General features: G+C 40.8%; 1 protein-coding gene across 1 annotated transcript in view; it reads right to left on the reverse strand.

The window, feature by feature from the left end:
• The window catches only part of Nalcn (sodium leak channel, non-selective), a 273,950-nt gene that overhangs the window by 68,442 nt on the left and 191,245 nt on the right, over positions 1 to 14,263 (reverse strand). The window contains exon 20 of the mRNA XM_055609597.1: positions 10,063 to 10,136. Coding sequence (XP_055465572.1) covers positions 10,063 to 10,136 — 74 coding nt within the window. The remainder of the gene's footprint in view (positions 1 to 10,062; positions 10,137 to 14,263) is intronic.

Raw genomic sequence — 14,263 nt, forward strand, 5'->3', positions numbered from 1 at the left:
TTGCCAAGCCTTTGAAAAAAACATATGAAAGATTGATTCCCCCCTTCCCACATTGCCTCTGTGGTGTGGAATTTCAATTGCCCCTTACATGAGAGCCACATATATAATCTTTTCTAGGAGCAGAGAATTGTGTCATAAGAAATTGTCTCTATTTTTCTTGACATTCCTCCATCAAAAATATTTTTAAATTGGCCCACAGATGATGGGTACAAGGGAGCTCTTTGGAGTTTTATTAGCCTTTAAACACTACTAGTTGTTTATAGACAGAGTAGCAGGGGTCCTCTGCTCCTTTCTTTGTTTCCTTGTCTTCTTTCTTAATGTTCCAGAACAAGGGTGTGGGAAAAGCCCGTCCATTCTGTAATGAAAAAGAGGCCTAGGAGTCTTCAAATTATTTTCACTCATTATAGAAAAGTTAGATTACACGAGAACATCTGCAGTAAATGTAACTATCACCCAAGCAATCTCAAAGTGGCTTCACAGAGCACTGAAGTGGAGTGGCTTTACTCAAATTCTGAGCTCCAAAAGGTAATATACTTTAAAGTATTTTCAGATGTTGGTTAATGTGATGTGACTTCATCATCAGACGAGAAAACAGTCCTCCCGTGGCAATTACATAAACTCATGAGTGGCTTAGGGGGCAAGAAAAGAGGAAATGGGCATTTCCTGGAAACGGCTCTTACCTGACAGCATTGGGGTGACCAAGTGACCATCTGAGGTGGAGACAAGAGCAGATGATAATGGGGAAGCCCCCGGTGATGGGCTCTTGCTGAGGTGAGGGAAAAGCTGCATTTTTATTGGAGTGAGTACTCCCGCTCGTTAATTCAGCCCTGTCTTGGTTGGAAGGATATCACTCCTTAATAGCAGTAGCTTAGGTCTTCTTATTTCTGCATTATTCACAAAAGTGTTTTTACAGATAGATATGAAAATACATGCTCAATCAATGCTGCACTGAAGGTTGAAAAGAAACCTTCAATGTCTTTATTTTACAAATGTGCCATAAACAAACAAAAAAAGAAAGTCAACTCATGGGAAAACCCTATGCTTGGTGGCCCCATTGGAGGCCAGTTTGTATGGGCCCCAAACTACTCATTAGGGTTCAATTTTTAGCCCAACTACTGACCCACAAACATGGGTTTTATAGTGCAATGACGTAACTTCACTTGCTGGTGTGTGTGGTGCACGGTGCATACGGGTCTAAGAGTGCTGAGATGTCCTCTGTCGCTGGCTGCTCTGCTGCCTTGAGGCCAGACCTTTCACTAAAAGTTAATGAGCGTAAAGAAAGACATTTCAATAAAAGTAATGAAATCCTTCACTGACACCCATTTGGGCTGGGCTCTTTGGCCAGTGCACCTGTCTCTGCATCTCCAACACTTTGGTTATAAGCATGTTAAGCTGTGCCTGGATAGTTATAGCTCAGAATTTGAACTTATACTTGCAAGCAAGCACTCTTAGGCACTGAGCAAGCCCAGGACATTTTTATCTCTTTTTAAAATTATTATTACCATTTTTACAATTTATTCAATTTGTACCCCGGCTGTGGCCCTATCTCATCTCCTCCCGATCCCACCCTTCCTCCCTCTTCTCCCCCTATGTCCCTCCCCTAGTTAGGGGCTGTCTCTGGCATGAACTCAGTGGCAGGCTCTCTGATCATCTCCCCCTAGTGGGTGTAGCCTTGCCAGGCCACAGAGGAGGACAATACAACCAGTCCTGATGAAACCTGAACTTTTTGTAATTTAAAAAAAATAAAAATATGAAAACATTATATAACATGAATTTATATTTTCTGTATTATTACTTTATACTCCAGAGATAAAACAGTTAAAGCAACACCCTATCAAGATAACCTCTGGTGGCCAGGCTCTGCTCTTCCTTAGATGTTGCATGGCTGGAATTATCCTGTGAGAATCATTTCAGTCTTTGCAGAGCAACTTCTTCCCCAAATAATGTACACTTATACTTCCTTCATGTCTTGTAAAGGTCTTTGTTTTTTTAGTAGTAAATGACATTCCATTGCTAAGATATACTACAGTTTGTTTTATTTTATCTTAAAATTTGTTTTAGTTTATTTATTGTTATTATCATGTGTGTTTGTATGCACAGTGTTTGTGGTTTTGTGAGTGTTGGCATCACAGAGCATGTGTGAAGTCAGAAGGCAGCCTTCAGGACTCCGTTCACTCCTACCTAGGTTCTGGGCCTGGCTTTTGACAACTGAGCCATCTCACTGGTGGGGTCCTCATGGTTTGTTTATCCATTCACATGCGCATTGACATTTGATTGTTTCCAAGTGTGAGAGTTAGAAATAAAGACACCTTAAAAGTCTGAGTTTGCTATGCTATTTATACTGCTCTCTGTCCCTGTGTATTTATGAGGAAAGTAACCAGTGCAAGAGCTAATCACAGTGACCTTGACTCACAGACTCACAGTGCTCTGATCATCTCTTAGATCCAGCGCTGTGACAGTCATTTCCGCACTTGCAATAGCTACATGTCAGACAGACTCAGAAGAAAAATACTGTATTTTGGGGACCAAAGGTAAGATACTATCTAATAAAATATTTCTAGAATGCATTCTTCTTTTTAAGTACAGTCAGTCTTTAATTAAAAATGATTATTTTATTGGAAGACATTCTACAACAGATTTAAGTTCACAGCAAAATTAAGAGAATATTGCTATAAATAAGAACTACCCTCTTTACTTATTTTTAATTTAATTTTGTCTTTGTTTCTACAGAATCCTACAACTATGGAACATGTCCCTGAACTCATTGTGAAAAAGTCAGTTAACTTTCTTAAAGACTGTCACAAACCAGGGCATTACCCCATCTACATTTTTGGTGCTAATTACTAACATACTTCTATGCATAAAAAATGGCATATTTTCTCTCTTTGTTTTTTTTTTTTTTGTAAAATTTATTTTTATGTGAGTGTGTGTGTGTGTTTCATATGTGTGCAGCCTCAGATCCTCTGGAGGGGCCACCAGCATGGATTCTGGAGACAAGCCTGCATCCTTTGGAGCAGCTCTCAGTCACTGAGCTACCCCTTGGCCCCAAATACAGCATATTTTAGCACCAGATATTTTTATTAGAGGAAAAATATAGTGCTATACATCATTTAATCTTTGATTTGTTATAGAATACACTCATTTGTGAGGAACCTCCTTTTCCATAGGAGAGTAAATTCCTAGAGGCCTAGTAAATTCTTGAGGGGAAAAGACATATGTGTGTATACAATTTGTTCTCTTTTTCTGCATGCTCAGCAGTGTTGGTTACCATAATCCCTGACTTTACCTGCTTCTGTGTTTTATGCCCTGCTGCCTCCTTTGTGTCATGCATGGCCCTTATGGTTTGGGGCTAATAGTAAAATGATAAGAGAGTAATAATGAGATCACCAATCCGATAACCAGCTGCAATGTATATGAAGTGACTGATGGGCAGGGGGCATCTACAGCATGGACATACTGACAAAGAGCCCATTCATGTCCAGGCAGGATGGAGCAGGACAGCAAGAAAGTCTATCATATTACTCAGAACAACAGGAATGAAAAATAATATATAATTTAAAAATTGCTTATTTCTGGAATTTTCCACTTTATTTTTGACTGTAGTGACTGATTTCGAAGTAAAAGCCATGTGACTGCCAAAGGAAAAAAAAACTGTATGTATCACTTTGAAATCTTTGCTTTTTTTGTTTTATACAAACATACATAATACTTACATTTTATTCTTGTTTTAAATGTGTTAAATGACTTTAATGATTTTTTTTTCAGTGTTCTTTTTTTATTAAAGTTTATTCACTTTGTATTCCGGCTATAGCCCCCGCCCTCATCTCCTCCCAATCTCACCCTCCCTCCCTCTTCTCCTCCCTTGCCACTCCCCCAGTCCACTGATAGGGGAGATCCTCCCTCCTCTCCTTCCCTCTGACTCTAGTCTATCAGGTCTCATCAGGACTGGCTGCATTGTCTTCCTCTTGGCCTGGTAAGTCTGCTCCCTCCTCAAGGGGAGGTGATCAAAGAGCCAGTCACTGAGTTCATGTCAGAGACAGTCTCTGTTCCCCTTATTAGGGTACCCACTTGGAGACTGAGCTGCCATGGACTCTATCTTTGCAGGGGTTCTAGGTTATCTCCATGCATGGCCCTTGGTTGGAGTATCAGTTTCAGAAAAGACCCATGTGCCCAGATGTTTTGGTCTGTTGCTCTCCTTGTAGAGCTCCTGCCCCCTCTAGGTCTTTTTATATGCCCTTTCTTTTATAAGATTCCCTGCACTCTGCCCAAAATTTGGCTATGAGTCTCAGCATCTGCTTTGATACCTTGCTGGATAGAGTCTTTCAAAGGCCCTCTGTGGTAGGCTCCTGTTCTGTTCCCTGTTTTCTCCCTCTTCTGATGTCTATTCCATTTGCCTTTCTGAATGAGGACTGACTTAATTCACATCTGTGTCCTCAGTCTCTTTATCTACAAATAGTGTCTTATAGTCAGTTTGTAAGACTAATGTCCAGAAATGCTAAGGCAATATCAGAAGTAGGCAGCCTTAATAGGATCACAAAGATAAATGTTTATGTCATTAATTCCCAACACTGTTTTCTTAAAACTTTGGCTTATTCTTGCCAAGTGTTGCCCATAAAATAATTATTTCTGTCTCAGGAGATTGACCCAAACTGAGTGCTTCAAGGATTTCTGTCTCTGTCTTCTCATTTCCAGGGTCATTTTGGGTCATCCTCTGCCTTGGCTGACCCCACTGTTAAGGAGTGATTGAAGGTACAAAGATTGGGGGTGGGTGACTGGGTTGGATCAGTCACACACTCACTTCCTCTCTGTATACACTACCTAGAATGGTCCTGGAGCTTAGAAAGGAAAAACATGACCTCATCCAAATTTGTGGATTGAGTTGGGAGGTGGTAGCATAAGCCTTTAATCCCAGCACCCGGGAGCTAGAGGCAGGTGGATTTCTGAGTTCAAGGCCAGTCAGCCTGGCTTACACAGCAAGTTTCAGGACAGCCAAGGGTACACAGAGAAATCTTGTCTTGAAAAACAAACAAAAAAATCAAGACAGTGACAACAACAAAAGATGATGCTTTGAAAAGCAAAATTGCTGAATAGGAAAAAGCAAAGAAACTACAATTCCATGGAATGCAGAAGATGCCACCGAAATCCTTCAAGGATGGGTAATTAAGGAGAACTCTGAGGAGAAAAACTCTATGTTAGGGGGCTGGAGAGGGGGCTCAGTTGTTATGAAAACTTGGTGTTCCTTCACAGGACCTGGGTTCAATGTCTGGCTTCTCATGATGGCTTACAACCAGTTCCAGGGGATCCCAGACCTTCTTCTGGCCTCCATGGTACCAGGCACACACACGATGCACAAACTTCATGTAGGTAAAGCACCCAGATAACACAAAATAAAATATTTAAAAACATAAATGATGCCCTTAAAATGACAACCAGGAACAAAGGCAGTGCTACATACCATCCTTTGCAGACTTCATCTTAGCTCTAGCTAAGGAGACTGCAGAGTATTCCTTAGACTCTCGGTAATAATTATTACCATAAAGCTCATAGTACCATTAATCAAATATCAGGGTATAAATATGTGAGCTGATCACTTGCCAAGCTTATAAAGATACTGTCTTGGTTAATGAGGCACTCGTGGCAATCCACAAAAGGACAGAACGTTTGGAATAATGTACAGTTTAATGATTTTGGTGTGTGATATTTCTGTATTTGTTGATGTTCTTTGGGAATGGAGTCCATTTTTGCTTGAATTAGAACAAGCCTCAGCAGAGGAAGTAGCACTTTGAAAACACATGCCCATATTTCTGCCTCTCTGATGCTGAGAAAGGTCACAGGAATTTGGAAGATAGTGACCTTCAGGGTAGCTGAATGGCAGCATCCAGGTCAGAACATATTTTGAGATGTAGGTCCAAGGAGAACTGCAGCCACAGTAGCACTTTGATCATCAGAGCTGCAAGCCCAGATCCTCCACCAAAATTCTTAACATGGTTAAGAAGGAGAGGTTGCTACACTTAAGTCAGAGTCTCCAATCGTAGCTCCAGGCTCTTTCCTTAAACTCATTTATCTACACTATGGACTGCAGCACAGCCTCTCCGGTCATGAAAACACAGAACAACATAGCCTCTGGGACACATTAAAAGCAGCCCTCTAAGGGAGATTTACAGCTCTAAGTGCCTACATTAAATGTTCAGAAAGAGCACAAAAAAAATGACTTAATGATGCTACTCAAAAATTTGGAAACACAAGAACAAGTCAAACCCCAATCCCATAGATGGCAATAAATAATAAAAATCAGAGCAGAAGCTAATAAAAATAGAAACAAAAAAAATTAACACAAAGAGTCAGTGAGTCTGTTCTTTTAGATTGACAGACCCTTTCCAATGAGCCAGAAGAAAGAGCGGGGCCAAATTAATAAAATCAGAAATGTAAAAGGGAAACATTACAGCAGACATCATAGAAATTAAAAATATTATAAGGGACTACTTTAAAAGCCTTAACTCCATTAAGTTAGTTCACCTAAGAGAAAGAAACAAATTTCATCCAAACCACTCAAATTAAACAAAAAAGAGATCACCATCTCTAAAAAGACACAACTAAGGAAGAGTTTGAAAGAGTAATAAAAAGTTTTCCAACTAAAGGAAGACCAGGATCAGATAGATTCATGACATGGTTCTACCAGAATTTCAAAGAATATCCATGGCTAATTCTTCTTATTAAAAGAAAAGAAACAGAAGGAGCACCCAAATTAGACAAAACACAACACAGAAAACAACTGGGCAATATTCCTGATGTACATAGAGTAAAAAAATCCTCAATAATATACTTGTAAACTGAATGAAAACATACATCAAAAAGACTATCCCCGTGACCAAGCTGGCTTTATCACAGAAGGGCAAGGGTGGCTCAACATACACACATCAATAATGTAAAAGACCACGTCAATGGACTTGAAGACACATGTCATATGTTCATCTCAATAGATGCAGAAAAAGCCTCCAGTAAAAATTTACTGGAATGACCAGAATACCTCAAGCTACCAACTAAGCTCCTGATCACTGCCCTCTAGCTATTCCAATCCCCTTCCTTTCTTCCTTTGTTTGCATGAGTGTGCGTATGTGTGGCGTGGTGTATGTGTAGATACATGTACATATGGGTTTATGTGCAAGTGTGCGCATGTGACGGATAGAGACTGATGTCTGCTGTTTTCCCCAGTCATTTGGCACTATCCTTTTTGAGAGAGTCTCTAATCCCGGACTCCTCTGACTGGTTCTGGGTAGATTGCCAGCAAGGTCTGGAGATGAGCCTGTTTTTTCAGCACTTGGATTGCAGATGCATGCTGCCAAAGAAGACTTTTTATAGGGTCTGATTGTGAGAGCCGCAGGTTGGCAAGGACTGGAGCGAACCGTTGTCTTCATACTACAGGACCTCTGCTCTCAGGTGCTCAGAGAGGCAAGACGTTTTTATAGAACAAAAAAGATAAAAGCTTTTTGTAAATGTCAAATTTTCGCTAAAAGTCTTGTCATTTTCAAGCTGAAGCTGCTTATTTCCTGAAATTCAGAAGATGACATACAGCCAAGGCCCTTTCATGTTATGTTTTTCTGGGATGCAGTAAAATAGTATTGGCTTTTGCCATTCCCAAATTATACAACTGTCAGGAAAGGTTGAGGAGGGTCCATATTTCCTGACAGTTTAAGGATTTTTTTTTCCTCACATCATACATGTTTTCAAACAAAACTTCTTATTTAAAAAAAAGTTAAATTCCCCCCTTGCAGCATTATTTGTGTATGTGACTGAATAGAATTTTGTGAAAATATGATTTATATCTATCCATCTAATTCATTCATTTTTGTGACACTGTGTACCCATTAAGTCACTTTTCATTGTTAAAGAAAGTGTGTTTTTTTGTTTTTGTTTTTTGTTTTTAGATTCAAATGACATGTTCACATATACCTTATGACATGATGTTTTTGCAAGGCCTAACAGTAAATGAAAATTTCCTGGGAGGCTTTGAAACATTTGTCACCCAGACAAATAATAGAGTATTGGCCCACAGGACTCTCTTGGAAAAGCAGTTTTTGTTTGGCTGCCTCAGGACTATATACCAGATCAGTGTACACCAGGACTCCCAGAGGCTGCCTCCTGCCTCATTGCCTGGGAAAGGGAAATGGCGGCACTGGATAGAAGGGAGAATCAGTACCAGTGTACACAGTAGCACTTTTCACATCGCAGAGCCTAGTGCATCATGCCAGGTAAGTCGCAGTGGCCACGGCTGGAGGGAGCTAGGCACAGTCACCTGCAGCCAGCAAGCAGGGAGTGACGTATGCGGTGGCCAGCCAGCTTTCTCCTTTCATACAGTCCAGGACCCGCCCATGGAAGTGTGCGGCTCGTAGGTGGGTCTTCTGCCTCAGTTATTCTAATCTAGAACTTAGAGGCCTGCCCAGAGGTGTGTCTCCTAGGTGATTCTAGATCCTATGACGTTGACAGCAACATTAACCACAACAAGATGTAAAGGATGTGAGGCCTACGGCTCCTTCCTTATAGCTCCATCCCTTTTCAGCCCTGAAGTACTGAGATATACTTGGTACAGAGCAATTCAGCAGGTGCTCTGGCGTGGCTTGCTTGCTGGGCATTAAGGGCAGAGTCAGTCACTGGAACCTTGATCCTGGCTTGCTGTTTGGTACCCAGGCATTAACTAGACACAGCTGGCTCACAGCGTAGCTCCATCAAAGAAATGAAGTTGAATATCTGAGCATGGACATGCTCATGTTGAACCCCAAGCAGACTCGCTAAAGGTCTTAACAAGGGAGAAATGGTAGGAAGGGTCTGAACTAGACTCAAAGTGGTTGTTCTTCATTTTATGGATGCTTCTTTTCTGGTAAGTGTGTCAGCATTTCTGCTGATCTCTGCTGTGAACTTGCTGGTGTAGATACAGCTTGACCAAGTATCTCTGACGTTATGAGCAGCCCAAACCAGCCTCATGGCATATTCCCAGAGAGAACATGAGATGATTGAACACCTAGTCCAAACATCAGCCACTTTAGGACTCAGGCTGCCTCTTTTCATGAGACCCTGAGTGGTTATCTAATTAGATTGAGAAAACTTAAGCCCAGGAATATTTATTCCTACCTCAAAAAGCTACCACGATACCCACATGACTTTGTGCCTGTCATCCATGGGGAGAGAACACAGTGGAGTGTGTCCTCATGAGACAGAACTTTTTTTCTCTCTCACAAGTTTCAGGTACTGTTATAAAGTTAATAGTTTCTCACCTTGAATATACTTAGCTGTATTTACTCGTCATGACTTCCCAAGACATAATAATATACATTACAGAAAGAAGCTTTCACGATCATCCCAGTAATGGACTCTGTAGAAGGGCCTGATTCCTTCCACTTACATGGTCATATTGATTTCCTTATTGGCACTTCATTTCAAGGCATATTGTAGACCGTAACACTAATGCTTTCATGACTATTTGAAGGTTGTTATGTGGGGTTGGAGAGACGTGTGAGCAGTTAAGAGCTCTTGTTACTCTGGAAAGGACCGAGGTTCAGTTCCCATCACCCACAGGGAGGCTCACAACCAGCTGTAACTCCCGTCCCAGGGGATCTGACACCTCTTCTGGCCTCCCTGGGCACTGCCTGCACAGGGTGCACGGACATTCCAGCAGGGCCTTCAAATCTTTAAAGATCCTTAGTAATAGATGAAGAAATCATAATTATTTTTAAAGACTTTCACTTTTGCTATGATTCCTTCAGATTTTTTCCTTTGGTTACCACAAAAATATAGACAGTCAAGAATAATGATCATCTCTTTTCACTCTTTTTATAAATGCTTTTAGGTATAGATATTTAAATACATTAAATAACAAACATGGCATATTACGACAGTTAAATAGTATGCTGTCTAGACAAAAATTAGCTATATCTTTGACACACATCCCTATACATAAGCAGAAAGTAAATATTATTTTCCAGGAAATAAATTCATTGAGAAAACTCTCTCTTTCCCTTAATGTAATCCCACAGGTGATAAAGCATGCTTCGAGTTTATTGCTGTTACCTTAAGATTTTTGTCACTGCAGCTTCCTTTTCCAGAAGGTTCCTCGCCCTGATGCTGAAAACAGACTTGCGGAGCTGAAAGGTGTAAGGACCACTTTAGCTTTGGGTTGTAAAGGAATGTTATGTTTACAATTCACGAGACAGAAGTCATTATTCAAACACTGGTTCTCTTTCCCCTTTTGACCTCTATGTCTCATTTACCTTTCTCTTAATATCTCCTCCTCCCATCTTATGATCCCCCTTTCAGTTTCATTGCTACTGCACATATGACAAAACTGGCATTTGTTTTCTGAGTGTGGCTTAATTCACTTAACATAACCATTGAGGGTTTCCTAGTTTTATTTATCTGCACTTTATCGTGACAGATGTGTAGAGATACCTGTGTCTCTGCACAGACTGTAAAGCAGCCTCAGCTACGGCATGGCACATGGTGTGTACATGGCTGTAGTCATGCTGTCAGGCATCTGAAGAAGTCCTCAAGTCCCCAGAGGACTTGATGTTGAAGTTAGCACTTGGAACATATATCCATCATCACTTAGTGAAATGTTTTCTAATTTACACTATGGTGCTGCATGCTCTTGGCCTGTGATCTAATACTAATCTTAACATGGGTCCAGGAGGTGTTTTATTTTTCAGGCATGGGGGTAGACGACAGGAAGAAATGGTCAATGTTTGCCTCTACGTGATGATGATAAAAGTGATTCCAGAGAAAAGGAGACAGAGAGAAAGCAAGCAGGAGGGGGGGGGGGAAGGAAGAGAGAGAGAGAATCAGGTTAGGTTCCTGAGAACTGAGAGCGGAAGACAATGATAGGAGAGTGAGGCACTGTCTATCACCAGTAAATTATCTTATCTAACCACTTGGCACATGTATCAGTAACTGACAACCAAAGATTGATAGAAGGTAGGTTCTTGACCTCTGAGACTGAACAGCTCAGTAAGGTAGGCCAGGCGAGAACATATGAGCTCGCATTTACAAACCAGCCCATCAATAAGCACTATCATGTGAACCAAGCTGTCCATATGGCCAAGGTTGTAAAGGGACCAAGCTACAAACCCTCTTTTCTTCTGTGTGAGCTCATGTGGAGGTCAGAGGCTCTTCCTTTATCACTCTCCACTTTGGTTTTGCAATGGAATCTCCCGCTGAACCTGGAGCTCACTGACTGGCTAGAGGGCTGGCCAGTAAGCTCAGGGTCCTCTGTTCTCTGTATCCCAGCGCTGGGCTCACAGATCCTTCCTGCCACACCCAATGTTCTGTGTGGGCAGCAAAGATCTGGACTCAGGTCCCCATGCTTGCACTCACCTAGTCATCACTCTAACCCCACAGACTGGTCCTTGCTATCACCACCTACCACTGAGGCAACATCATGGTGCTAATGTAGTTTTCATGTTGCACAGAAAATCTGAAATGAAGTGTAGGATCATTGAGCACACTGACTTTTCTACCTGCATCCATGACAATTTTATCTTTTTGTAATGAAAAACCGAATAGTTTTTGAATTGACTAGAACTCTTAGGAAAATTAATCACATGTTCATAGAGACTAGAGTGAATGGCATTCATTTAGAAGGTATTTCATGGGAGTATATAAAGGGTATTTACTTTCCTAGATCTGTCACTCCTAAAGAAGTGACACTGGGAGGATTTTATAATCTCTTTGAAGGGCCTGTCAGGGGAGGGGTCTGCTCTGGCCACTAAAACATGCGGTCAGGAGTCAGAAGTCAGGGCCAGGCTACAGGAGGGTCCCCAGTGGCATACTGTGGGCAAGGAAGGCAGACACCATGATGCTCAAAGCTAACAGTATTCCTTACTTGTCTTTTGCACAAGGCAGCAACCGGAACCCAATCACCGTGAACTGCCCTTTAGCAAAGCAGCTGGTAACAAACACACATCTGCATATTTGGGATGCTATCTACTACAGTAAACTTGAGTTGATTAAAGCAATGTAGTGCTCATGTGTTCAAAGTTGTTCTTGACGATGGTTCTATAACAACAGAACTAGTAGGATGTTTTCTGTTTTTACATAAAACCTACAAATTAAGCATTACTAGGAAATGAAAGATGGGCTTTTGTTATGCTAGGTATCTTTCTATTTATATTTAAGCATTTCTTTTCACAGAAAATAAAGGTCTGTATATATCAATTGTTTTTTGTTGCTTGGCTGTGTTCATAAAGCTTTATAATTTTCCCTTTAGAACAGATACTAGATTGTGCCTCTCACAAAGAACTCAGAGCATCACTGCTGCAGTGCCCTCTTCTGGCATCAAATGATACTGCTAGTCACCTGAAATAAGGGCTACACAGAGCCGTTTCAAAACGTGTAATTCCAGACCTTAAGTTGCAAATCACAACCGTGAAAGGAGTCAGTAACAGCTGAATACAGGTTGCAGCAAATATGCAGAAAATAAGAGCTAGAGAGGACCCATTTGGATAGAGCTTGCACTAGAAACAAATGGTTAGTTGAAAATATTTTTATGTTTTACAGTTTTATTTGCAAACCTAATATGTTTGAATCACAAAGTTATAATTCTTTGACTGAATTAGCAAACAAAAACAAATTCACTAAATTTTAATTTAAGTGTTGAAGTAAAACAGATTTTTTTTTAACATCTTAAACTTTGGATTTCAAGGATATGTTTACATCTTGAGTTAAAGCTTGTATGAGATCTTAGGTTCGGCTTCCAGTAACACACACACACACACACACTGACTGGTGTTTCTTCAATTGTACACTTTAGCACAGAACTCAAAAGCCATAGAGCTCAGCACGGTTTCTGCACAGGTACTGTAATCTGGGCTAGAATAGAAGGAATGGATGGGTGGCTCGTGTTGATTTTTAGAAAGGTCAGGGTGGGGCATTTCTCCTGCAGTTCCTGGCTTGGGCTCTGCTGAGGGCAAAAGGCAGGTGGTCTTCCGCCTTCTCTGTTTTCTGTGAGTCAGTGGTCGATTCGCAGTTATGTTGGGGTTTCATCTCTCTGTCAGAGCCATCTTTGGTGTCCTGCTCTGCCACCAGGATGCACATACTGTCCGTGTCTCTCTTTTTGTGGTGTCAGTAGCATTAATGTTCATCGCACAGACTCATCCCATTTGCAAGGTTGTCATCCTGCATTTCATTGAAATGATTCTTTAATAGGGAGCTGTCCCTCCTGGGTTAGTTTTTAACTATCAGTATAGTCCTCATAGAAAAGAGGCAAGATGAGCTCATAATTATGGATATTTTCATACCAGGTACTAATAGTTAATAATTTGATACAATTTTTAAATGTGACTAATTATTTAAAATATCCCTAAGCATTCAAGCTTAAGACAAACTTGATGGATTTTAATCCATTACAATTGCTATTTTTAATGTTATTATTTATTCCTTGATAATTTAATACAATATATTTTAATTACATTCTTTCCCCTTCTCCAACTCCTTCCAGATTCTTCCTTCTTCCTCTAATGCTGATTCTCTTATAATATGTCAGGTGATCAACTGCCTATTGGCCCATCAGTTCTTTTGGCATGACTCTAGCAGGTGTTGGCACAGATTCTTGCTCACAGCAATTACAAATGCTCTACAATTATGTGTACTTCCTACTCAAAATCAATACTTTCTCCGAGCAGCCCTGATGTACTTATTGGGATTTTTTTTTTCACATAATCTAGATTTCAGTAATGTTTATTGATACGGGTACTGGCCACCACTCTGGGACTTCACCTGAGCTGACTCTCATAGTTTCAATTTAGATTCAGGACACAGAAGTTTTATTTATGTCTTCTATATTACATCAATATTTTTTATTTTGATTTCAAGACTTGATTTTCCAAGAATTTAAGGGATGGCAGAATTGACTATTGCATAATTATTCATCAGTTTTATTTCATAGTTCACAGATAATCTCAGAACAACGATAGATACGCAGTCCCACAGCCAAGATGACTCAAGGACACTGAAAGAGCGGAGGCGCAGTTCTGCTTCCTGTCTGTCTCAGACCATCACGGCACACGGCTGTGGAGTATTTCTCCTTTAGCTCCACCCTCGCGTTGTCTCAGCTCTTCTGCATGTGTGCCTCCCACTGCCACTTTGTACTTCCATTAGCGTCTGAGTGACTCCTTCAGGTGACGTGGTTCTCAGAGGCGTGGTCTTCACACGTTTCTTTGGGAAGAGCTCACGGAGCACTATTGCGCAGCGCTTTGTGTAGTGACATCTTGGTAACAGC

The sequence above is a fragment of the Psammomys obesus genome, unplaced genomic scaffold, assembly GCF_907164565.1.
Source record: "Psammomys obesus unplaced genomic scaffold, mPsaObe1.curated_primary_1811, whole genome shotgun sequence".
NCBI classification, from domain to species: Eukaryota; Metazoa; Chordata; class Mammalia; order Rodentia; family Muridae; genus Psammomys; species Psammomys obesus.